Source organism: Pezoporus flaviventris, unplaced genomic scaffold (assembly GCF_033815535.1).
Source record: "Pezoporus flaviventris isolate CSIRO_AGI_PZ_B2104156 unplaced genomic scaffold, CSIRO_AGI_Pfla_v1 ptg000002l, whole genome shotgun sequence".
NCBI lineage: Eukaryota > Metazoa > Chordata > Aves > Psittaciformes > Psittacidae > Pezoporus > Pezoporus flaviventris.
Window position 1 is genome coordinate 4,780,763 of NW_026892550.1, and position 26,067 is coordinate 4,806,829.

General features: G+C 41.4%; 1 protein-coding gene across 5 annotated transcripts; it reads left to right on the forward strand.

The window, feature by feature from the left end:
- Positions 1–319: 319 nt before the first annotated feature.
- Positions 320–16,516, forward strand: TACC3 (transforming acidic coiled-coil containing protein 3). Of its 5 annotated transcripts, none has more exons than XM_061467025.1 (15): positions 320–509; positions 648–793; positions 3,229–4,305; positions 5,471–5,570; positions 6,017–6,209; positions 7,204–7,256; positions 8,129–8,262; positions 8,902–9,013; positions 9,418–9,570; positions 12,007–12,083; positions 12,171–12,214; positions 13,160–13,320; positions 14,684–14,790; positions 15,009–15,129; positions 16,344–16,516. In XM_061467025.1, the coding sequence occupies exons 1-15, from the start codon at positions 321–323 to the stop codon at positions 16,407–16,409; spliced, it is 2,733 nt and encodes a 910-aa protein (XP_061323009.1). In that variant the 5' UTR covers position 320; the 3' UTR covers positions 16,410–16,516. The 5 variants fall into 5 exon arrangements, with proteins under 5 accessions (XP_061323009.1, XP_061323019.1, XP_061323033.1 ...); XM_061467035.1 differs by lacking the exon at positions 16,344–16,516 and adding an exon at positions 16,111–16,325; XM_061467041.1 differs by lacking the exon at positions 648–793 and having other exon boundaries at positions 372–509.
- The last annotated feature ends 9,551 nt before the right edge of the window (positions 16,517–26,067 follow it).

Below are 26,067 nucleotides of genomic sequence, written 5' to 3' on the forward strand. Positions count from 1 at the left end.
AGATGACAGAGCTCCCTTTAAAGGATGGGCAGCTTAATTAGTAAAGGAAATAATGCTAACTGTGGGAAGTGTAACGTCAGCAACTGCTCAGGCTCCTAACAAAAGGAGAGGACTATACATCGCTGCATGTAAATGCTTTCAGAGCCTTCTGAGATACACCTTTTCATATGAAGGGCTTCAGCACTTCTAAAACTTCTTTTGAAGCTGTTAACATTTGTTAGCCTGTGCCAGGCTTCCAAGTTCTTCGTTATCTGAAATTGCATCTGCCTGACCACACCCCCTCATTCACCATGCGACGTTGTATGTGTTGATGTTCTAGAATGAGTCTGCAGATTTTAAATGCAGAAAATGCAGAAAACGGGGAAAACAGAGGGAACGTCAAGGATGACCTAACTGCGGAAGACTCTGGCTTTTTCTTCGCACCACCGGAACCTACAGGGAGACCTTCCATTCTACGCCTGTCCCAGAAAGAGAACTTGCCACCTAAAAGTGGGGCAAAAGCTATGAAGGTGAACTTCTGCTTTTATATTGATTTATATTCTTTCTCCTCCTGTGTTTTCTGCTACTGAATGCAGATATTATTTTGAGCTTGAAAGTACTGTGGTTATTATGTTCTTCCTTCCCTCCCCCCCACCCCTTTCTTAAAGGTAACCTTTCAGACTCCTCTACGAGATCCTCAGACTCGAAAAATCTTAAGTCCTACTATGACAGACAAACTTGAGACTACTTTTACACTTGATGATTGCAGTGAGGACTTGGTGGATGATGTTTTATCTACATCTGTCAATGCTGAGTAAGTAATGTAGTTGCTGCTGGCAGTATTAGCAATGTGAGACATGCTCAAGTTAATTTTTGCCCATTATAAACCTGTATAGTTAAAATGTAATCTTGTATTTTATAACAAGATGTAAACTGCACAGAAGGACCAAAATTAATGCTGGCTTTGATGCACAAACTCTTTCAAAGAGAATTTTATTAGAAGGAGTGGTAATTATCTTGGTGGTTATATTGAATATTGAAATCTATTTCTGACTCTTCAGTAACTGATTTTGTGGAGATGACTTATGACATGGATAAACAGTTTGAGGGAAGAGACACATTAGGCAGAGAATACAAAGCTGTTTCCCACAACAAGGTTTTCATGGGACACTGCAACTGGTCTGAAGCTAATCCTTGAAGCTAATCCTTAAAGCTAAGCCTTAAAATTTCTTCTCTTCTATCTTAAGGAAAAAAAAAATCTATACTCTGAATTGACATCTTGAGTCAATGAGTATTAAGATTAAAGAAAATCTAGCAACACAAACTGAAGATAACATCAATCCCAAGTATGAACAAGTTTGTGCACCTTTATAGTATCGTAGCCTGAATCTCTAAAGTGGCTCAGGGTAGCTGTCTAGAGAAGAGCATAGAGTCTGCAGTGTCCCAGTTTGGCGTTTTGCAGCTCTGCTTTAGTAGAAATACTGTTATAATTGTACAATAATACAGTGTTATTAAATAAGTTTCAATGTGTATTTATGTTACTGACTTTTTTTAGCCCCCTTTTAAACTTGTATGAACACCTGATACCTGTAATTCCCGGTGGCAAGGAGTCTCAGATCTTAGCTTTGTGTTCTGCAAAAGACAAAGCTTTGGTAGTTTGGTTTTTTAGGTACCATATACTTTACTTTGACCCCATTCTTGGCTTTGGGAGGGGGAGAAGGGAAGAACATTAAAGAACACTTAAAGAATATTTGCTTCAACTGTTAACTTACATGTATGCTCTATTTTGGTTGGAACTAGATGATCTTAAGGTCCTTTCCAACCCTAACTATTCTATGATCTTAGAAAAGTACTGAGCTAGTCACCACAATTACTTAATTGCATTTATGCCCCAAACTTCTTGCTCACATAAAGATTTAATACATATAAAGTTCAAGTGAGTTAAAAGGGCTAGCAGGGACCTGATTTTAGTTAAGGAATAATTACATGGCAAGACATTGCTTTCAGGGTACACATCCTTTCTACTTTTAAAATATAGGAATTTGTAGCACATAAGCTGAACAACTGGGTGCTGCTGGAAGGTGTCACTTCAGACTAAAGTAAAGTTTCAAGCAGGTGTTTTGCTCTTGACTGGCATTTATTAGGTTAAACGCTGGTGGAGAATGGGAGGGGCTTGATTAGTTGAAGGAGCCTGGGGCTGAACTATTGCAGGGAAGGGGCACTCAAACCGGGTGAGAATAACTTCCTGAACTCTTTATCTTTGCTTTTGCTTTGGGGTTTATCAAAGTGGTGTTTTTAGTGAGATGGTTTTAATCTTGTTCTGTTCTACAGCAGATACGGGTGGCATGTAAGAATAATAACTTTAATAACTTCGCGAAGGGAAAACAATGGGAGGAAATCCTGTTGCAGGAAGTAATGGCTTAACTCTCTGTAGTCTGAGGCTAAGCCTTGAAAGTTGAGTAGAGTTTGGGGAATAAAGGGGGAAACAGTAACTTGTAGAATACTTGGATGTAGGGAATACACAAGCCCTTTCTTTAACCTGTTTCTTCTCTGGAGGATCTCTAACTGGAGAAGTATTTTCTTGTGTACCACTTTGCTCTTCAGTTTCACAGCTGCACAGAGTTTACAGTGCCTGAAGTCCAGGTTCTGTTCTGGTATATAGGCCCTCACAAATGAAATGCTGGTGCATGTTTTCAAGGGAAAAAATATCTGGCAAAATCACCAGACAGAGTAATGACTAGAATGGGAGAAGCTGAATAATGTCTCAGTTTGGTCGTAGACTTGTGAGTCTGTCATGACTCATAGAGGAATCTGCATGAAGATGTACTAATTGTGCCTGTGTTTGAGCTGCTCACTGTTAATAGTGCTTCCTAAGCAATGTATATTTTACTGTCTAGTGAAATGGAAGTGTCCTTATGCTGTAGTGACTAGAGGAGTCTCCAGTGATGACTGGTAGAAGCTAACACAGCTGTATAGAACAGATAGTTTAAGAATACTGACTAGCTTCAAGGATTGATCTCCCTATAGTTCATGTGTATCAGAGCTCGTAACTTCTGACTATTCAAATGACAACTGAATTTTTGCTGTTATGTCCTTTTGCTGTCAGCTGCCTTATGTTGAATAACCCCAGATTACTCTGAGCATGCAAAGCTACTTGTGCAAGTATCTTTCTAAAGATGATTTGAAATGATGCCTAAGAGAATAGCTATAGTATGTGTGATATCTTTATTTTTATTTTTTTAAATGCAGCACATGTCAACAAAAGACGGAAGCTGAAGCAAACAGTTCAGTGATAAACAAACAAATGCCAGAGAAGGTTGATGCAGCTCCTTACCCGGATGATGAGATGCCTGTGAAGAGTCGAGGTTCCTACAATCTTGATTTTGATAACTTAAATGACATTAATCCTTTTCAAAGTTCAGCACAGTTGCAGCATTCTCCTGGAAAGCTGCAGAAGTCTCCTCCTGTGAAAGTATCTAGCAGCTCTGAGAAAACTCCTGAAAGAAGTAGTGGTTCTCCTATGCTGGATGATACAGCTCCTTTGGATTCAACCACAGCAAGTACAGAGTGTTCAAGTGAAGAGAAGACACTTGTATCTGGAAAAGAATCTCCATTGGGAGAGCTGGAGTCTGACAAACCCACACTGTTGCCTAAGCAAGCGGTCAGTGAAGCTGTGCAGGATGTGAAGTCTGCTTCCACAGATGTGAGCCAAACTGGTAAATCAGTGGGATTAGCAGAAGCACCTACACCTGCACCATTATCTGGCAGCTTAGGTGCCAGTAGTTCAGATGTCACAAATTCTTCCAAAACTGGGGAATCAAAACTCCAGAATGTTTCAGTAGCAGAAAAATCTTCTGCAGAAGAGCTGGCTATCTCCAAAGAGGAACCTGCAGAAAAGCCTGATGTCATCAAGGCTGGACCAGTAAAACTGGAATTTGACTTTGACAATACCACTGCTAGAAAGCCACCTCCTAAGAAGCTAGGTAAAAGACCTGGAATTAAGCCACCTTCCAGAAAAATTCCTATCACCAAACCAAAAACTGAGAATACTGAAATGCAAAATAAAAGTAATGTGGAAGATGAAATCCCTGTTCCTAAAGCATCTTATAAGGTTGACTGGGACAAACTTGATGATCCGAACTTTAATCCGTTTGGAGGGGGTGCTAAAATTTCCACCTCACCTGAGTGTTCTGAACCTAGCTCTCAGGAAGCTCACTTGCAAGAGGAGCAGGATAGTACCTTTTCAGAAAGGGAGCCTCTTCCAGTGGAGCGGGATAACAGACCGAGTACCAGTGAAGCTCTTGAGAAAAGAGAACCCCAGAATCTGTAAGTAAATGTGTAGCTGAATGTAGAAGCACCTTGAACTCATGTGAGGGAAAGATAGATGGTATGTCTTAACTGCTTGATTCTTACCTCCTTTCACCCTGTGAGGTTGTCAGAGTCTGTTGCACATTGTAATCTTTAACACAGCATGTTGCCACAGCAAAAATCTCACTGGGGAAACCATCTTGAGATTGCTAGCTCTGGGCAAAAGGCATTCTTAAACTTGGAGGAATGGGGGGAGCAGGCTTATATAGGAGGACTTTTAGTGCCTTGATCAAGTGGCTCTTCCCACTCCTCCAAGATCAGCGTAAAATGTGGAGTGGGTAAACTGGGTGACTGCTGCTGCCTTTTAAAAAAAGAGGCAATGAGCAAGCAATGTTGTATATAATGCAGCATGCGGAGGGACTAGGCAATTCTGTTCTCTTAGTGTCCTGGCTGAACCTTCTGAAGTGCTGTTTGTTCCCTGCATTTTCTTGATACCTGAATGCTATTTCCAATGAAAAGGCCTGTCACTGAAGCTGCATTATTTTGGCACCACACAAAAGCCTGTATTTGTGAATGGGATATATGGTGTTGCCTTTCCTAGAAATTGTCAGCATAAGTATAAATAGGCAGGTGCTTACCAGAGCTAGACTGGCAAAACATGTTCACTTGACAAAAGTGTTTGCTCTTTTGCTCTCTGTGTAACATGATCAGCTACTGTTTACCAAGGTGGAAAGTTAAGTTTGTGCTGTCAGCAGTAAATAAGGTATTGTATTTCTCTAATACAGTTCCATGTTTTGCACCAAAAATCACTGCATTACTTTGGACAGAGTAGCAGGCTGCTTGCGAGTCTGTTCTTAAACAAAAAACTTATTTTTAATAGGAAAATAGCTTGACAAATGGAAATAACCATGTTAAGTGAGCGGGGATAAGTGGTATTGCTGCGACTTTCTGCTTCACAGATAATGCTGCTTCTGATGGTGGGAGAGCCTTCTGTCATTTAAGTTGTCACTAGGCAAGGCAGTGAATTTACATCCCCACCCTCTGTAAAGCTTCCTGTACTGTGGCAGAAGAAACTCTCAAAGAAGCTTACTTTGTTCAGTGCTTCAGTATATATTTGTGAATGCCAAATTCAGAACTGCCTGTCTGACTTGGATTTTGGTTGGTTTGTTTGTTTTTTCTTTAGGGAAATCAGCAAACAGAGTGTGGTAAAAGACAAACCAAGAACTCGAGAGGACAAGCCAGAAGTTCAAGCAGAAGCTGAACTTCCAGGAGAAAGGGCCACGGTAAGGTGTATAGGAAAGATGGCCAGTTCTTTAAAGAGCTGTTCGTGAAGTAAAGGTCTTAGACAAAGTATTGCACATTGGTTTGACAAGGTTAAGTCAAAGAATTAGTGTGTTTATGTATCTTCAGCAGCTCTGAATGAGTATCAACTGCGCAGACCTGTCTTTTGAAGGTAACATCAGAGACAGCCAAATTGGCTAATTTGGTATTTAGTATCTTTTTTGATCAGCTGTCGTATATAAGGACAAATACAAGGGTGTGGATGCTAAAAAAGCAACTCCTATATAATACAAGCTGTACTCAGTGTTGGTAGTTTAGTTTCTATGCCTGGAAACTCTTGGTTTATTATGTTGGCTGCCCAGCTAGTTTATGACAAACCAATTTGATCATTATTGTGTCTTTAATCATTACTTTAACAGTAAAAAGGATTTTGTTTTTTCTCAATCAGGAGAAGCAAATAAGCCCATCTAAAATGTCTCCAGCTGATGTCCTCTCTCAAGACAATTCGATTTCTGCTGACAATGGAAAAAGGTCAGTGTCTGCAGAAGAAATTAAGCCTAGTTCCCAAAGCACTGAAATAACAGCAGATGGGCAGACAGCTAATGCTGAACCTGAAGAGATCTTCAGACCATCATCGGAAGGTAAGGGCATTTCTTTAAAACAGACAGAAAAGATAGTGTTACAGGAACTCTTGTGTTTGTGTTTCTCTACTTCAGTTTTGACATTGATTCTACTTTGTCTTTCATTCTGCCCTTCTGAAAGGACTGTAAAGCCTGCAATGACTAGTGGGAAATATATCTAGATGTGTTTTTGACTTTGGATTAAGACAAATTGAAAAAGCTGGCTACTGGCATTTGGCTGCCTGGAAGGATGTAATTTAGGCTGATAGCCTTCCAGGAGTTTCAGTGGCAGTTCTGTGTTGAAAAAATGCTTCCTTAAAATCACTTCTAGTATTAAGGGCTTTCTAAATGGAGAGCACTACGCCTAGGCAACTAACTGCCTGTATTTGGGAGTCTTGTAGATTGCTGCAGGCCTTCACACTACTTGAATACCAATTTCATATTGCAGTGTGGATGGTCTTTCTGCACTTGTGTGCCTGTGTTGAAAGCTGTGACTTAACCACCTGGAAGGGTTATTTCTTGCAGGAGTGCAGTGTGGAAGGATGAGCAAATGGTTTGACTGCAGTGCAATCTGGCACTTAATATTAGAGTGAAATCTGTATATTGAGAAACAGCTGTAACTTCATTGTGTACATCTGAGCTGTGTGCTAATTTGAATGGCGAGATTGCCAATCTTCCTTTTTTTTAACGGGGCATTGTATAAAAGAATAGAATATCTGAATGCTTGCCACTTGAAGCATAGAACAGCAGAAGTTCTTCAACTGTGTAAACTCCACATATTCTTTACAGGTATTTGAAGAGAAATGGAAGCTGTAAGATCTTAATCTTTGGCTGACTTAATTTTTCATGTCTAGATAAGAATACAGTATTTTTAGCAACTGAAAAACTAGAGCTCATGAGGTGAGAGCAGGGATTTATTTCCTTTAGACACATACCTATTTGTCTTACAGTGAAGTACTCACAGACATAATGTGATAATATTGCATCTTCACTGTACCACTTTCTTCTTTTCCAGTTCTAGGTATGGACATAGAAATAGACTATCTGGAACAGTTTGGGACTTCATCAGTAAGTATGACATTGAAATGTTTTATTTGCCCCTCTGGCAGAGGGGAGAGAAAAGGAAAATGAAACTGTCAAACCTTAAATATTTCCATGAAATAACTTTACTTGGAACTTAGGCACAGAAATAACAGGTTCTGTTCCAAAGGATATTGTTGACAGGGCTGGGCAGGGGGTGATCATGGAAGGAAATGTAGTTATTCACAATTCAGCTAAGTATCAGAGGTCTTTTTGCTTTCAGTTTGCAAAGGTGCTCTTTCTCTTTAATAGTGCTGAAGCTGAGATAGGTGACATTTCATCTCTGGTTGCCAAAACTGCAAGAACATAATGTTTTGTTTGAGAGCATTGTTTAGAAAATACTCTTTTCTAAGGTCTTTTGTTTTATGGGCAGTCACTGGAAATCTGTCTCCAACTTGGGCACGTAATGTTTTGATCAGTTAATCTTAGTTACCCGTTTTCCTTAGTTATTCATTTGGTCCAGAAGTCGCTCTGAAGGTACAGTGAATACCCTGAATTGAAATTGTTTTGTGGTCATGCTTTGTCCTTATTGCTGTAAGAGCAAAGACAGAGGATGACATATACTGCTCATTCAGCTTACAGTACTGTCTTTCCATTTCAGTGCCTTCTGCTAGTTTTGAATAGTTCATAAACGTTTGCCCTTCTGGTTCTGTCTGTGAGCAGATTGAGTTCATTTGATGTTACATAAGGACTTAAGCATGTGGGCACTGAGTTCTCTTATGTAATTTTTTCTCCTGAGAACAATGCTTTGACCACTGAAGAATAGGCTTGCCCTCTCTCCAGAGGATTGTTTGTGTGTGTGGGATGTGTGTTATGCTATGAAGCAGCGTATCTGCCAGTTTATGCCTCTTTCCCGTCAGTTCAAAGAGTCTGCCTTAAGGAAACAATCGCTTTATCTGAAGTTTGACCCTCTATTGAGAGACAGTCCGAGAAAAGAAATTTCTACTACTCTTGGGAAAAACATGAGTATCAGAACAGATGCTCTTCAGCATGGGTAGGTATTTGCTTGGTCAAGACTGTAGTACATAGAATCATTTAGATTGGAAAAGACACTTAATATCGAGTCCAACCATTAACCCAGCACTGCCAAGTCCACCACTAAACCATGTCACTAAAGGCGTCGTCTACATGTCTTTTAAATGCTTCTAGAGATGGTGATTCAGCCACTTCCCTGAGCAGCCTGTTTTGGTGCTTGACAGCTTTCATAGAAGATGAAATCTAATATCTAATTAATCTAATCTAAGCCTCCCCTGGTGCAACTTAAGACCAATTCCTCTTGTCCTGTCACTCATTACTTAGAAGAAGAGACTGACCACACATTGCTACAACCTTTTTTCAGGTATTTGTAGAGAGGGATAAGGTCCCCCTGATCCTCATTTTCTCCTGGCTAAAACAACCCCAGTTCCCTCAGCTGTTCCTTATAAGATTTGTGCTCCAGACCCTTTACCAGCTTTATGTCTTGTAGTAAGGGGCCCAAAACTGAACACAGTATTTGAGGTGTGGCCTCTCCAGTGCTGAGTACAGGGGGACAATCACTTCCCTGGCCCTGCTGACCACATTACTACTGATACAGGAGCTTTACAAAAAAAAGGCAAGACTTAAATATAATGGTGTATGTTTGTTTTAGTTTTAGTCCTGTTGCTGATTCAAGTAAATTGCATGAGAAAGCTGAAAAGCCTGCAGTCAGTCTTCAAAATGAAGAAAAACCGAAAGGAATAGATCTTCTGGGAACATTTACAACTTCTGTAAGGGTGTTTGGTATTGGGTTTCATTTTGGTATTGGGTTTCATTTTGATATTTTAGGAAAGGAATGGAGACAATTACTGGTCTTTTATGTAGATATTTGCAGGATTGCAGAGTATTTAATGCTTATTTAAACTGTTAGCTTAAAAAACAGGTTAGATACCTGTATCAAAATTTAACTTTTTTTTATTAGACTTTAGTAGTAAAAATATTTACAGCCTAAAACTTATAGTTTGAAAAGCCTTTTATAAACAGATCAACACACAGAAGTTCATCCTGACAATTGTGTAATTTTTCTGTTACCGCTGGGGTAGAGTTAGCGTTAATACTGAATAATCTGCATGCAGCTTTTCAATGGCATGAAAATAGGAATTTATTAAAACTCTTGCATTTCCTTTCCTCACAGGACGCAGGTCCCTTAATACCAGATGCCCTGATTAGTGATGATCCTTCACTCCCTTTTGCTGCTTCTGCAAACACTGCAGTGGATGCTATTATAGATGTGCTAAAATACAGCCAAAAAGACATGGATGCAGCTGTTGAACTGGTTAAGAGAGAGGTATGGTGACCCTTCCACAGCAAAACTTTACCTAGTCCTGAAAGTATCTTTTGTTTTCTTTATCTGGTATAAATCTCTATACTTAGTAATTCTTTCTATGATATTTGACATAAGCATCTCTTTCAGAAGAATTTGGTGTGCACTTGATAGGAGCAGCATGTATAGAATCACAGAATCATAGAATAATTTGGGTTGGAAAGGACCTCAAAGGTTATCTACTTCCAACCTCCCTGCCATGGCCAGGGATGCCTCACACGACACCATGTTGCCCAAGGCTCTGTCCAGCCTGGCCTTGAACACTGCCAGGGATGGAGCATTCACACCTTGTTTGGGCAACCTGTTCTGGAACTCTTCAGAGGCAATATCCAGGGAGATACAGTAGGTAAACTTCTCTATTAGTCAGGTTCTGCCTTAGAACTGGGCAGTATTAAAAAGCATCTGTTATAAGATAGAATGGCTAGGCTTGGTATCAGTGATCTGAATGCTCTTTATTAAACTAGACAGTAAATATCTCTTCTTGCCAGTGAGAGGGAGAAGCTTCTTATGTAATTATTTCCTTAAGATGAAACTAATGCCAATTCAATGCATTGATCTCTCTGTCCAGCTAATAAAATACAGATGAGATCTGGAGCTCACTCTGGAGGAGAAAATCTGTAGTGGAGGAGAGAGGAGTAGTTAATGGGATTTCAAGCACATTCTGTATACTACAGAAATTGCTTTTGAACCTGCATCATCTTAGTGATGTAGGAAGAGTTGTGTATCTACTCGCTTCAAAAATTGCAGTACTTGATTCATTATGACTTCTGGGTTTTGTAACCTTAAAATGATAATGTAAGAGGAGTACTTAAGCATAAATGTCCTTAAAGCTAGTTGTGACACTTCAAAATTAACTTGAGAAGAAAGTGGAGCATTCAGAATTACTGAGTAGTTATACTGCAGGCATAGTGGCACTGAGGACATGAAATGAAGATGAACTGTGATCATTTGCTGCTTAAGTTATTCATTCTCTTTAGAAATACAACAGTACTAGCTTCTCCAGGAATAACTTTTGCTTCCTCTCATTTAGGAAGACACTTTTACCCGCCATATTGTCTACTACAGAGAAACAAATGCACCTTTGACAGCTCTTATTTCATTGATCTAAAATGAAGAATTTCTATAATAACAGGGGGTAGAGCTTGTAATATCTTAAAGTTGGTGCTCTAATCTCTTATTTCAAAGAACATGTTCTAAACATACAAACATAGCTGTAGCAAGACAGGCATGACTGGATGGCTCCAGCTGTGGGTTGTCACTTCAATAGAAATGCTTGCTGTTTTAACCTGAAAGGAAGGCAGGCTAAATTATAAGATTACTTTTTTTTGGTGAAACAGCCCCAAACTGAGAGAAGGGGGTTGGGGGAAACCCAAACTTTTCCTTCTGGGCAAATATAGCACTATATGGAAGCATGCTTCTTTGTGTCACTGGACCATTTCTGTTGAGTTTGCAACTGAAAGTTTCTAACCAGTTTCCATTTTTACAAACCTTTGCTTTTGTAACATTTGTTTCTAGTCTAAATATTGTTAATTCTTTCTTTTTATATGTTGGTAGACTTACTTTACTTTGTCCCACTTCCTGTCATCTGAAATGTTGCAATCCATTTAAAATGACTTTAACTGTTGAAAGTCTGTGTACTACAGTGTACTGTGCAGCTTTCAAGGGCAAATCAGCAGTAATCATGTGTTCTCACCTTCTTTTGTTTAAAATTCCAGGTTGGTTTATGTATTTTGGGCCTCTTGTCATTGCAGGCCTCCCACTGCAGTCAAGTATCAGTGTTACAGTTCTTAATAGAAACCCTAAGACAGAATTCAGTGTATAGAGTTTGCACAGGCATTTAACAGAGAGTGCTTACACTGCTCAGTACTGTTCTCTGGTTTAGTTCAGCTGATGTGAAGTAGGTGTAGTTGTTCTTTTATAAAGACAAAGGCCTTTAAATTTGGAAATATGTTAGGAGGATTGAATGTTGACTATAAATAAAACAGCAATTTGATCTTGACCAGAATAGATGTCTGGTATTTGTGCTTTCCTGTGTTAACACTAGCAGATTTGTGTGGCGTTTTTTACTCTACCTTATAAATATTCAAGAGAACATAACTGACAAAGGATCAGTGGTCTACATACATGATGAGTGGGAGGTTGGCTGAATTGGCTCTGATCTTGCTATTTGAAGAGGTATTAGTAACATTGAGTAGAATCATGTATGCAAAATCTACACATCAGTCTACACCTTATTTGACTTACATTTATAACGAAACAATTTTGATCATGTTGAGCAGTTAGAACTTTTCTGCATATTATGTTTTAAGTATACATAATCTGCCCTTTAGACTGCTTGGAGTATGAAATCTCGTATGTCTTCCTTTGCAAGAAATAAAGGTTTACTTTTTCCCCTCAAAGGTTCAAGAGAAACAGTTGGAGGTTCAGGAATGGAAAAAGAAGTATGACAAGCTTCATATGGAATACAAGGAAATGGGGTATGGATATGTCCTGGCTTTTATATCTACTCATTTATTCCAGCTGCTTTTTCTAACTTATGTTCAATATTTCTTTAATGTTTTTAGAAGAATAGTTGCTGAGTTTGAAAATACCATAACACAAATCATGGGTAAGTTCCATATTTAAACTTTGAATGGCTCATGGGGGCAGGGGCATGCTTAGCCTAAAGTTAATAGCTGAAGTTACTACTCTTTCTCTTCTGATAACATCAATATTTCAGGTGCTTCCAGGGTGTCAGGCTGCAGGCAGGGTAGCTAGAGTAACACTTTATGTATGTTCATACAGACATGATATCACTTGATAGGTAATGATGACTTCCTGAATGAAGCATGAGCACATGTAGCTTTTTCTTAGTCTCCAGTGGAGTGTTTATTAAAACTGGCAGATCCAGTTGTCTGCACCTTGTGCTTGGCTGTTTATTGTCTGACCTTACATAAGTGATGTCAGTAGGCAAGCTTGTGGCTTCAAACCTAGGAAGACCTTCAGTGAAACTTGTATAGGTCTATTCTGCTAGTTCAAACCTGAACAGCCAAATATGTGCCTTGCTTAAATTTAATTCCTTAAGGAGACTGAGTATTACATCGGCTCTTTTTTGCTTCTTTAAGCCTATGGGAAACATAGCTTAGGCGTGTTAACAAAAACCTCCTGAAAGAGTTTGCTGTGCTAGTTTGGCTTGTTATACCAGCCTCTAAGACCTCCAGCTGTTGTTTGTATTGAATGAAAGCAAATGTCTTCAGGTTGCTTCTGTCACATTTGAAGCTCCTGTTGTGGTAAACACAAGCATAGTATTTGGCTACATTGCAAGAGAAACAATGCTTTGGGCAAACACCTTACAATAAATGTTTAATGGTTGGTGTGCAGTACTGTGTAGCAAATAAAGACAATACGACTGCTTCCTTAAGAGCAAAGATGTGTTGTCCTTTCAGAGGAAAGGCTAGGGAACCCTTTTTTGCTGAAGAGGAAGAATTGAAAGTGTGGGGGTTATCAGTCTATACTGTGGAATTAGATATATGCTAATGCAATGACTGTAACGAGTTAACTCCACTTTCTTTAGAGGATGCTCAGAAGCAGAAGGAAACCTCAAGTAAAGAAATGCAGAGGCTAGTGGAAGAGAAGGAACAAGCTATTTCAGATCTTAACTCCATGGAGAAATCTTTCTCTGAACTCTTCAAACGATTTGAAAAACAGAAAGAAGTGCTAGAGGGTTACCGCAAAGTAAGATGCTGTAATGCAAATCCTGTCCTTCCTAGATAAATGAAACTTAGTGGGGAGGAAGTGATGCATTTCTAGAGCAGTCATTAATTAGCTAGTATAGGCACTACCTGTAGAACAAGGTGCTAAGTTGTTGTTTGTGTAAAGATGTTAAAGATTACTAGTTTGTTTTTAGTGGCTGGCCTAAAGTATGATGATGATGATCTCTGTTAGAAGCCAAAGTTTCATCAAACAGAAGAAATTATATGTATGCATATAACTTTTTTTGTGAGACAGACTTGAAACACTCTCACATAGCAACTGCTGCATAGGGGCAGCTTGTTTCCCCTACATGTTGAATGGATGCTGAGGAGGATTTGACATTACAAGTCAAAATGATAATAGTTTTGTTGGGTGTTCTTTAGCTTAAAAAAAAACCAAACCCACCTTGGTAAAGTCAAGCCTTCATTCTGCAGCATCTTCAGAGTACGAATTAAGCTGTGGTTTCTTATTGCGTGAAATGCAATAAAAACTGATCCAGTCAGTGTTTAAAAATGCCTTAGTTTTTCCCTCAGTTACCCTTTTAATGTCCCCTATTTACTAAGGCTTAGAACCCTTGAAACTTTTACAAGTTCTGTGGCAATCTACATGTGAGAAACAGGCATGATGTCTGTGTTAAAACTTCAGTTTCTGCTTCACTAATAAATGTCACACTTCCTTCATCTTGTCTCCAGCTCTTCACCCTAAATTCATAAGGTGTTTCCTTAGCGCTGAGTTAAAGAGTCACTTGAGAGTACTGTTGCTAAATTCAAGAGCTGGAATTAGTAGGTTGTCTTAGCACTTGTTTCAAACGGTTCAACTTGCTGTCATCATAGCTAATACAATAAGGTGTCATAATGTCCATGTACCAATGTAACTTTCTTGCTGTTAATGGGTGATTTTACGTCAGTGTCCAAAGCTTTAATCTTTCTTTGGATTCTCTAAAGTAGTTGGATTTCAACCTATTCTTGGGACAATTGCAAGCTAAGACAAAGCTGATTTCTTTCTTTAAACCTGATCTCTTCCTCTCCACTCCCCAAAAAGCCCCAAGTATGCAAAACTGATTAGTGACCTTAGTTTCAGTAACATTTCCACTTTAAAGTTTGCTACTAAATAAATAGTGTACTGTGAGGGAAATGGGGTAAATAAATCTTTGTAAAGTTAAGACAGTTGAAAGGGGGAGCTTTAGTTTCTGTGTATGTCTGTGGTGCTTTCACAGCTGTTCCTGTTATTCTGATGAGCAAATACAAATGCTGACACTTTGGTGTAGTCACATAGCCCATTTGTGGAGAGACTTCCATCTACTAGCACATAAAAAGCTAACTAAGATTCTTGGATTTTGGGACAGAATGAAGAAGCTCTGAAAAAATGTGCTGAAGAATATCTGGCTAGAATCAAAAAAGAGGAGCAGAGGTATCAGGCACTAAAGGCACATGCAGAAGAAAAGCTGCTTCGGTAAGTAGCATGTCAAGAAGGGATGTACATGGGATGTACAGTACCATGTATTGGGAGGGAAGTACATGGTTTTCACACTTGCTGCAAAGTGTTGTTCACTATTAGCAAAACTTGGCTTAAACATTTTTAGTTTGGGAATTAATGCAAAGTGTGATTCTATGAACTATTTTGCTGTGCTGTCTGAAGGGGATGTAAGCACCATCTTGCTTCCATTTCAGAGCAAATGAGGAAATTGCCCAGGTACGAAACAAAGCTAAATTAGAGATTACAGCACTACAAGCCAGTCTCCGCAAAGAACAAATGAAGAACCAGACTTTAGAGGGGAACCTTGAACAAAAGGTAGGTCAATGCCATGGGTGAATTTCTTCAGTGTATTGCCTTAAGACTAACTAGGTCAAGAATTACCTTGTACTAGTGCCAGAAATAGCCATACTAACTGCGCTAGTTTTGATAGCTGCTGGGAAATAGACATTGAAACTTAAGGCACAACTCTGTGTCAAAACTCATCTGTATGTTTAGATTTCATTTTCTTTCTGAAAAGGGTTTGTTCCCATAGGTGGGCTGCAAAAGTGATCAATCCAGGCTACTGCAGGGAGGTTAGCTGAACTACTGAAGGAGATAATGATATTAAGCATATCCTAGAGCAGAATCTGGGAGTAAATCTTACTGTCTGTTCAGCTTGTTCATAAACGTGATTTGTAAGCTATTGGCACTAGTGCAGGCTTGACTGAACTCTTTCAATACTGTTCAGGGCATTAATCCTTGTATTTCATAATCCTTGATATTATTTCATATTTCATAGATCAAGTCTTCAAATGTTTTGTAAAAGCAGACCTTTGTTAGAAGCCTTCAAAGGAAAAAGCTTTGAGGGTTAAAAGTCACATTGCTGGAAACACATGCTATTAGTTTTACTGCATCACAGTTGTATCTTTGCCAGCATCAAAGATGCAGAATGCTGATGCATTCCTGTTAGGGAAAAGCCCTGCATTAGTGTTCATCTTCAGGCTTATGGCTAAGCTTTGAGTAGCTAAGGCAGCAGTAGGCCTGTAACTGGAGAGGTGAGACAAGCCATTTAACACAGAACTAGTTTTGTTCCTGTTTAAATACAGTGGCATTTCATGTTAGGAACTCTTACTAAAATTGCTTGACCACATAAGGGATTATACAAACTGTAAACTATTGCCCCCCATCAGTAAAAGTATGAAAGCGTCATCCTACAGTGTTGTCTGTCTTGTGAAGATTAAAGTCTAAATTGTCACTATCTTGAATTTCAGTGTATCTAACAAAGACTGAGTCTGAGAAATCCTTTCCCTTGATCAGTTGGTCTCCATGTATCATGGAGAAAGTCCATGATACAGAGACAGTGTAGTGGATTCTGGCTCATTTCCTGAGGCTCTTAAGGGTGCCATGTGACCTTCTACAAAGTAGACTGTCCTTTAGAGTCCATTTTGTTAGCATATAAATGGACTTCCTATTCCATAATTTGGCAAGTGTGACTTGTTGCAACTCGCGGTAATACCCGAAACTTGCTTTTTTTCCCCTTTATTTAACAGATTAAAGAAAATGATGAACTACTGAAACTGTGTGATGACTTGATCTTGAAGATGAAAAAAGATTGATAGCTTAACTGTCGCATATATATATGTAGTATCTCTGCTTCCTGTCTTGTGTGTTCACTCACTTTTTAATTATGTATGTGGGGAGAAAATAAAAGTCTTGATTTGCACTTGTCTTTCATGTGTCTTTTGTAGAAAATGTTAATAAACTGAAGTTCTATTGTTGCTTCCAGTACATAATGGTGTCTTGCCTAACATTTTTTCCCTTGAGCAACATGTAAAACTTTAAATCATCTCATCCTTGCTCTCTTCCCTGGGTAAGAACATGAGGACTCTGTACTCATGACCTGGCTTTGCTGGTGAAGGTCAGCATATGGGCCATATCTCTATTTTGCACTTCCTGCTCTCTCACTTCAGAGTTACAAGATCATAGTAAAATGTGACCTGTTAGAAATGCTATGAAGTATTTAGGGATGTAGAAAAATACTGGAACTTCAGCTTTTTCTTCAGATGGTAGTACTCCAATATAAACAGCAGGACAGATTTCTTGCTATTTTCTCCATGATTTTTCTTGTATCATTAGTATTTGACTTTCCAGTCTCTGGTCAAAAGCTCCCTGCCACTTGTCTGTAACAGAAAGCCTTGAGTGATGTAGGCTGCAGGTCACAGGTTGTGATGAAGTCAGCTTTAATTAGGGCAGTAGCAGACATCTCAGATAAATTGTTATTAGCTAACAGACATTAACAAGATTGTAGCTGGCAATGAGACAGCTTTTTATTGCAATGTTACTGGGAGGTCATTCCCTCACAATAGCTGTGTCTCTCTCAGAAGGGCTGTTGCTGCTGGGTGTGCTCTTACCTGTACTTGGAGCTCTTACCTTACATGTAAGAGTAGTCTGCCAGGGTGGGTGGAAAGAATGACTAGCCATGGTTAGTAGTAGTAGTGCTGTTTGGTTAGGGGACTACTGATCAGTAGTGAGTTGGCAACTGTAAGTGGCAGAAACATGCTGCAGAGCAGATCTGTAGTTAGGTAATGAGCTTCAAGTTCATGGTATGTGGGGCTTTTGAGTTCTGCACTAAGCTGAGAAAGTCAGTAAACATCAGTAGTAATGATATTACATACCTTGCTTCTGCAGGAGTTGTGCTGCTCTATGTTTTCTTTAACTCACAGCTTAGGGAGGTGCCAGTCATAGAGCAGATATGTACAAGAAAGTTTATTCCCTGCCTCAATTTCACATAGCGGGGATTACTCCAGCTTGTGGTTCTGTGAATGTTCCTTTGTGTATAGACTTAACCATACTTATGTGAAATCTTATACTTGATGTAACTTGTGAACTCTTATCCATATGTGTTTAGAAATAATAATTAAAGTCCTCAGGGAGCACTGAGGTTGCAGGCTGCTATTAGCCTACAATTGGATGGGGCTCAGCACACAGCCACAAGGGTTAGAACTCTTCCCTGGTGGGTAGTCTCAGTCGTGTGATGAACCAGACTGGTCTCGGGGAAAGGGTATTGAGTGGATGCAACTGCAGTTATACAGTGGATCGGTGTGCTGTGCAGGTTCACTTTGTACATCTTGCACAAAAAGAGGGGTAGAAAAGAGCAGAGCAGTTCAGCTAAACACTGGCTAGTTTAATGCAGAGATGAGCTTGCATTATTAACTGTAGTAACTCAAACTGTGAGGTGTGAATTCAGCTCCTCTAGGGTTAAGATGGGCAGATATATTACATTTTAGCTCAGATAGTCTTTTCATCAATTCTCCAGGATACAGGGGAGGACCTAAAAAAGCTGGGAGGATTAGCCAGGTTAATAAACGGTTAAAAGGCTGGTGTCATAGTCAGGGGTTTGGGTGTCTTGAACACGGGACCCAAGCTTGTAGGCCAGGTCTAGTGGGGGCTGGTGGAGCTTGTCTGATGATAAAGAAGGGAAAGAGCAGTTTTGGTAGGAGGCTTGCCAGACTGGTCAAGGAGGCTTTAAACTAGATGTGTCGGGGGAGGGGGGCATCATTCCATCCCAACACACCCAGTCAGTTGCCAGAACCTATAATAAATGCCCAGAGCAATGTAGAGATATCCCAGCTGCTGCAGCCAATGAGCCAGCTTCAGCTGGAGCTCGGCTCAGATGCCTCTATACAAATGCCTGTGGCATGGGGAACAAACAAGAGGAATTAGAGATGTGTGCATGTCTATGGGGGTATGATATAATAGGCATCACAGAAACATGGTGGGATGGCTCCTATGGCTGGAGTGTTGGAATGGAAGGTTACAGGCACTTTAGGAAAGACAGGCCTGGCAGTCGGGGATGGGGGGTTGCCCTTTATGTTAGGGATAGGCTGGAGAGTATGGAACTGTGTGGGGACAGGTGAGCAGTCCACAGAGTTTGTGGGTCAGGGTTAAAGGGAATATAGCTATGGGAGACATTACTATAGGGATCTGATCAAGGAGAACCTGCGGATGAAGCACTCCATAGACAGATAGGAAAAGCCTCACGCTTGCAGGCCCTTGCTCTCATGGGTGCCCACTGTAGGAGAGGAACTGGTTTGAGACCATCTTAAAAATCTGAACGTGCACAAGTCCATGGGTCCTGATGAGATCCCTCCACGGGTCCTGAAGGAGCTGGAGAATGGAGTTGGGAAGCCGCTGGCCATCATATTTGAGAAATCATGGCAGTCAGGGGAAGTTCCTGACGACTGGAAAAAGGGAAATATAACCCCCATTTTCAAGAAGGGGAAAATGGATGACCCAGGGAATTACAGAGCAGTCAGTCTCACCTCTGTGCCTGGCAAAATCTTGGAGCAGATTCTCCTGGAAGGCATGCTAAGGCACATGAAAATCAACAAGGTGCTTGGTGACAGCCAGCATGGCTTCACTAAGGGAAAATCCTGCCTGACCAATTTGGTGGCCTTCTGTGATGGGGCTACAGAACTGATGGACAGGGGTAGAGCAGTTGATGTCATCTACCTGGACTTGTGCAAAGCGTTCGACACTGTCCCACACGACATCCTTGTCTCTAAACTGGAGCGACATCAACTTGATGGAGGGACCACTTGGTGGGTAAAGAACTGGCTGGATGGCCGCACACAAAGAGTTGTGGTCAATGGCTCAATGTCCGGCTGGAGACCAGTAACGAGTGGTGTCCCTCAGGGATCGGTGTTGGGACCGGTCTTGTTCAACATCTTTGTCGGTGACATGGACAGTGGGATTGAGTGCGCCCTCAGCAAGTTCGCCGATGACACCAAGCTGTGTGGTTCAGTTGATACCCTGGAGGGAAGGAATGCCATCCAGAGGGACCTTGAGGTGGGCTGATGCCAGCCTCATGAGGTTTAACCATGCCAAGTGCAAGGTCCTACAGCTGGGTCGGAGCAATCCCAGGCACAGCCACAGGTTGGGCTGAGGAGATTCAGAGCAGCCCTGTGGAGAAGGACTTGGGGGTGTTGGTTGATGAGAAAATGAACATGAGCCGGCTTCAGTGTGCGCTTGCAGCCCAGAAAGCCAACCGTATCCTGGGCTGCATCAAAAGGAGCATGACCAGCAGGTCAAAGGAGGTGATCCTGCCCCTCTACTCTTGTGAGACCTCACCTGGAGTATTGTGTGCAGTTCTGGTGTCCTCAACATAAAAATGACATGGAACTGTTGGAACAAGTCCAGAGGAGGCCATGAGGATGATCAGGGGACTGGAGCACCTCCTGTATGAAGAGAGGCTGAAGAAGTTGGAGCTGTTCAGCCTGGAGAAGAGAAGGCTGCGTGGAGACCTCAGAGCAGCTTCCAGTATCTGAAGGGGGCCTATAGGGATGCTGGGGAGGGACTCTTCATTAGAGACTGTAGTGATAGGACAAGGGGTAACGGGTTAAAACTGAAACAGGGGAAGTTTAGATTGGATATAAGGAGGGAATTCTTTCCTGTGAGGGTGGTGAGGCACTGGAATGGGTTGCCCAGGGAAGTTGTGAATGCTCCATCCCTGGCGGTGTTCAAGACCAGGTTGGACGAGGCCTTGGGTGACATGTTTTAGTGTGAGGTGTCCCTGCTCATGACAGGGGGGTTGGAACTGGATGATCTTCAGGTCCTTTCCAACCCTAACTGTTCTATGATTCTATGATTTTGAATTTGTCTCCTTCCCAGGACTCCTGTGATTCGTGTTTCCTTAATCCTTACCTTTTCTTGTGTCAAAGAGGTAATCCTTGTTGCTTTATCGCTTATCCTGCCACAGGGTAAAGCTCAAAGGGAGCTTCTTGTTTGGAGTCATTTGCCATCAAGAAATACCATACTGTTCCTTGGGGTGTCTGGCTTGAGGTTGGAAGAGTTCTTGCAGGAAAAAGATAGTAAGATGGGAAAGTAATAGTAAGATGGGTTGCTCAGAAGCTGTGGCTGCCCCATCCCTGGCCATGTTCGAGGTCAGGCTGGGCAGGGCTTGGAGCAACCTGCTCTAGTGGAGGGTGTCCCTGCCCGTGGTAGGGGGTTGGAACTGGATGAGCTTTAAGGTCCCTTCCAACGCAAAACTATTCTACGATTGTTAGGGATAAGCCTGTGGTGCTAAATCTTTCCACAAGGTGTAGCTGCTGCTCTTCGAAATACTGGCTGTAGGAGGCTGGGCTGTGCTGCAGCCCTTGGTGGAGCTGCAGATTGTCCCTCACTTCTCCAGCTGCGCTTAATGCCAGTAAGACAATTATTTTCATAGGTTCCTGACGGAAAGGATGAAGACCTGCAGGGTGATGTATGCCGATGGACTGTGTGTAAATACTGACAATGCTATCTGGAGCTTTTGTGCTACAAGTGCCAAAGTATCGCACCACTGCATGTGCCTTTAGACAGCCGCTGCACAAGGCAGGACTGAGATCTTCCCTACCTTCCTCTGCTCTTTCAGAGTAAAATGTCTTCCTACTATGCAGAATATCTCTGGTCCAGTAGTTTGCTGGGTGAAGGGGGGGAGAGCTGCTTAGGTCTAGAAAATAAGGGAGGCTTTCAACCTGTTTTGTTCTGTTGCTTGAATATTGCAACCTTACAGACATCGTTTCCAATTTGATGGAGGTGGGTACAGAAAAAGTCCAGCAGAGACCAGCATACCAGATACATTCACTATGGTAGTGTTGGTACCTGGTAATACTCACTGGTTCTAATACCACACAAGTTATTAAGGCATACACCTTGAATGGCCAGTTACTGCCTGTTGTTGTTAGATACTGGAAACTGCGCTTCAGTGTCATATGGAGTGACAGCTCAACACAGTGCTCCAGTAACCTGTGACCACTGCCTGTGAGATCTGCTCGGAGCTCTCCTGTTTGCTGGTTGTGTCAGTACTTACATGAAAACTGACAGTAGGTGAAAACCAATCCTTGAATGAGAGGTTGCTATAAATGCCTGAAGTGATAAGTGAAAGGTTTTTCAATGTGTGAGTCCCCAAGGCTTAACTTCAAGGCATTGCTTAGCTTTCAGCTTCGATTAACTGTATTTTGCTTGCCAAAGGTTGAGAGCCTGAAAAGCCTCTACATTTTTAGATTGCTCAAAAGGAATGGCTTATTTTCCTCTGCAGGTGCAATATGTACCTCAAAGTTAACACTTGTACCATCTGTAAGAATTTAGTATTTTGTTATAGCTGTAAAAGTAGCTGAAAAGTATTGTTCAGTATTGACTAAATCATAGAATCATTGAACAGTTAGGGTTGGAAAGGACCTGAAGATCATCAAGTTCCAGCCTCCCTGCCGTGGGCAGGGACACCTCACACTAAAACATGTCACCCAAGGCTCTGTCCAAGCTGACCCTGAACACCGCCAGGGATGGAGCATTCACAGCTTCCTTGGGCAACCCATTCCAGTGCCTCATCACCCTTACAGTAAAGAACTTCCTCCTTATATCCAATCTAAACTTCCCTGGTTTCAGTTTTAACCCGTTACCCCTTGTCCTATCATTACAGTCCCTAATGAAGAGTCCCTCCCCAGCATCCCTATAGCCCCCTTCAGATACCGGAAGGCTGCTATGAGGTCTCCACGCAGCCTTCTCTTCTCCAGGCTGAACAGCCCCAACTTTCTCAGCCTCTCTTCATACGGGAGGTGCTCCAGCCCCCTGATCATCCTTGTGGCCTCCTCTGGACTTGTTCCAACAGTTCCATGTCCTTTTTGTGTTGAGGGCACCAGAACTGCACACAATACTCCAGGTGAGGTCTCATGAGAGCAGAGTAGAGGGGAAGGATCACCTCCTTCGACCTGCTGGTCATGCTCCTTTTGATGCAGCCCAGGATACGGTTGGCTTTCTGGGCTGTGAGCACACACTGAAGCTGGCTCAAATGTTACCCTATTTTAAAGAATCATTCTTGTTGCTATCTTTTTAATGCTGGAAAATCCTTTTCAGAAGAATTCACCTTTACAGCATACAATATAGGTGATTGAATACACATTAATGAACTTGTGTGAGCTGTTGTATGCAAGATACATATGTTTTTCAGTGGGATTAGTTAGTCTACATCTGCTGAGACAAGAATCAGGCTGGCTGGTTTGTTACCTTATTGCCATTTACTTAATGAGCCTCATCTAATGTGAATTGGCCTCTGCAAGCAGATAATCAGAGGGAAAACTGATACTGCTTGGTTTTATTTAATATTATTTATATGAACACTTCCTACGTGCTGTAGGAACAGGATGGCAGTTCTTGCTTCGAACAGCCTCTTCCTGGTTCAAATATAAGGAAGGATACATTTTATTTCACAACTGATTTGGATGGTTCAAAGGTACTGCATCTACTCTCACGATCGAACATGATTGGTGTGTTTATATCAAGGGCTTCCACAGGTCTGTGCTTTTAATGCCTTTTCAGGGCATTTCTCGTGTTCTCCAGGAAGTCTTGAGGATATACATCCTTTAGGGGGTCCAAAGTCACCTTCTTTGCAGTCATTTCCACTCCTGTTCTACTAAAGTCATTTTTCAGCAGAACACTTGTCATGGGCTAAGCACAGACATTAGTCTGTTGCATAGTTAAAGACTTTGGTTCAGAAGCCATGACTTAAATCATGCTGGATTCGGGGAATGTCTCCAGATTGACCTTAGGGTCAGTGGATTCGATTCTGACCAACTTCCTACTCCTTTTGTGCTGCTCTGACAGCACAGAGTAATTAAAGAAGCATCATAGCTTGACATGAAGGAATTTTAAGGGAGTCATTTTGGTGTGAAACTGGAACCCGCAATGGCTGAATCAAACTTTAGCTGAATATCTAATACAGCATCACTTGTAAGGTCACAATTTATACTTCCAAGGCAGGTATAACTCATCGTTTTTGTAAATTGCATGGGAGAAAACCAGAGAAATAACGGACCATCTCCAATTTTCCTCAGTTTGGAGGATGAATTTATTACCTGAACCAGAAAACAACAGAGCAAGTTAAAGCAGAAAAGGGAAATTAATATTCTTGTTCTATTATAAAACAGGTTTAACTTCAGCATACTGGTTTGGGCTGCCTGAACAGCTCTCTATCTTTTCCAAATTCACTAGCTCATGACATGACTAATCTTTTTATGGTTTTGAAAGACCCATCTGGTTTCGGCTTTGTCAGGTATGTCGATCACAGCATCTATTTTCTTACCGATTTCTTTTCCTTTCCAGCACACCTAACGCAGACAAACTAAATCCCCTGCAGGAGTGAAGGGGAAGGAAGTTCCTTGTGAGATTTGTCCTATTTTTGATCATAGTACCAGTAAATTTAACTGCAGTTTATATCAGATACTTGCTTGTAAGTGCTTGCTGTCAGGATTTTGCCAATGTCTTGCTGTTTGAAAGTCTTTCTAGTAGTTTGCAAACTCAGAACCTGTTTCAGACCCTGATGTTTCTCTGTGTTGGCAGAGAGCTTCCCAGTGGTGAAATTCTGCTGACCTTGAGAAGGTTACGGAGTAATCTATCTCCATGGAGTCCCTCCTGGCTTTTGGTGTGTGAGAGGATGGTCCCTTGGCTGGTGTCACCCATCAGAGCACTACAGGAGCTGGGGACCAGCTTGTCTGACTGTGTTAGTATGACAGGTCTCATGGTCCAGAAGCATCTGTGACCATTTAATGGGGCTAACACATGTTATGGATTGCAGCAGAGCACCAAGTGTGCTCACATGTCGTATGGCTTGTTAGGCTTGAGGAAAGACCCACAGGGGAAATAAACATAGCGAATCTTCCTCTCTGCATCTCTTTAAATGCACATAGGCTTGCAGTGCAGGACTTGGGGGGAGAAGATTTTCAAACCCTTCCAACACTTTTATATTGCTTTAGTTCCAAATGTGGTGTTCTTTGGTACAGTGCCGGGGTTGACTTCAGACTGATGGAGGAAATGTGAAGGATGGCATGGAGCTATTCAATGAATCATTCAAACTTCTTCCTTTCTATTTTCTAAGCTTGCTGAGCAATATTACATCCTAGAACTCAGGTAACTGTTTTACTTCTGATTTTTCATTCCTTTTAATGCCTTAGAAATAAGGTTGTTTTATGTTGTCTGATTTAACTGGATCCTTGAAAAAATAGTTTCCCTGCAGTGCCAGGCCATTTCTTTAATCTTTATATTTTCCAAATCAAAGGCCTATATTACTCCCTCCCAACACAAGTAAATGTTGTGCTTGTCACATTCAATGAACGCATTCCCTTCTGTAGAAGTTCTTCAAGCACATTCTCCATTATTTCCTCTGGGGAATGCACAGCCAAAAAAGGAACAAAGCTAATAAAGGTGATGCTGGCTTTGGGAAGCAAGCAGCATTTATTAATTGCTATGAATGGACTTTGCATCCTGGAGTGAAGGAGGGTGTCAGTCAAGCTCAGGTGGTAAGGGAATACAAATGTTTTCTGTGAATTTCCTGCCTGGAATTCACCCCCAGTTTAAGTCAGCAGGTCCCATAAAGGCAAAACAGAACCCAAACCAACAATGGATGACAGACCCAGGACTTGAGGGCTATTTGGGAAGTTACTTATGCAACGTTTCATCATGCAGAATCTTCCACCACTTGTCTGTCTTTTGGCACTTGAAGCAACATTCCCTGCCCTTCTTTCCATCAGCAAAGCCAACTGGCCTGTGTTTGGGAGGCCTAGCCTACATTGAGGAGTTGTGTAGGAGCCTCTGCCCAACAACTGATAGTTTTATTTATAATCGTGGCACCACAGTTTGCTGTTCCATTTGAAAGCATCATTGGTATTGCAAGGGAGAGCTGTGTTTGGGTTGGAAAGGAGGTAAATATGAGTCTAAAAATAGATCCTCAGCCTAGCTCCTAAACTGAGGAGACAGGGATGCGACGGCTGCTTTGTCTTCCCAGTCAGAGTTGTCATCTGTTGCTCCCCTGATTTAATTGCTGCTATTCACTATGGTCCGCAGAGCTCAGATGCAGAAAGTCATTGAATATAATCCATGATATCAATCCATAACATTGTTTATTGGATCTTGTGCTAAAGATGGGGTTTAGTCCATTGCAGGGTGTGATAGTCTAGGTGATAAGAGTTGAATTTGAGTGCTGGGTAGTAGTGTGCTCTTGGAGAAACCACTTTGGTGCTCTGTGCCCCTGGCTCTGCAGTGGTGGCTAGAGGTTAACAATGTCTGCTGCGTTAATACAATGCACTTGGAGGTTTTCAGTTCCAAAAGCTGAGTGTTAGTAATATTTTCCATCTGATGGGCAGCCTGGAGCTAGCACTTCAATTTTAGCTGCCCAGATCTCATGATAGGAACACTGTTGTTCCGATAGATGAGCTAATTAACAATGAAGCATCACGTCTGGTT

Excerpts from the sequence above, each read along its gene's own strand:
- TACC3 (XM_061467025.1), top strand. The coding sequence starts at position 321 with ATGAGTCTGCAGATTTTAAATGCAGAAAATGCAGAAAACGGGGAAAAC. Across the intron at positions 7,257-8,128 it reads AACAGTTTGGGACTTCATCA|TTCAAAGAGTCTGCCTTAAG; the intron begins GTAAGTATGACA and ends CTTTCCCGTCAG. Across the intron at positions 9,571-12,006 it reads TTGAACTGGTTAAGAGAGAG|GTTCAAGAGAAACAGTTGGA; the intron begins GTATGGTGACCC and ends TTCCCCTCAAAG.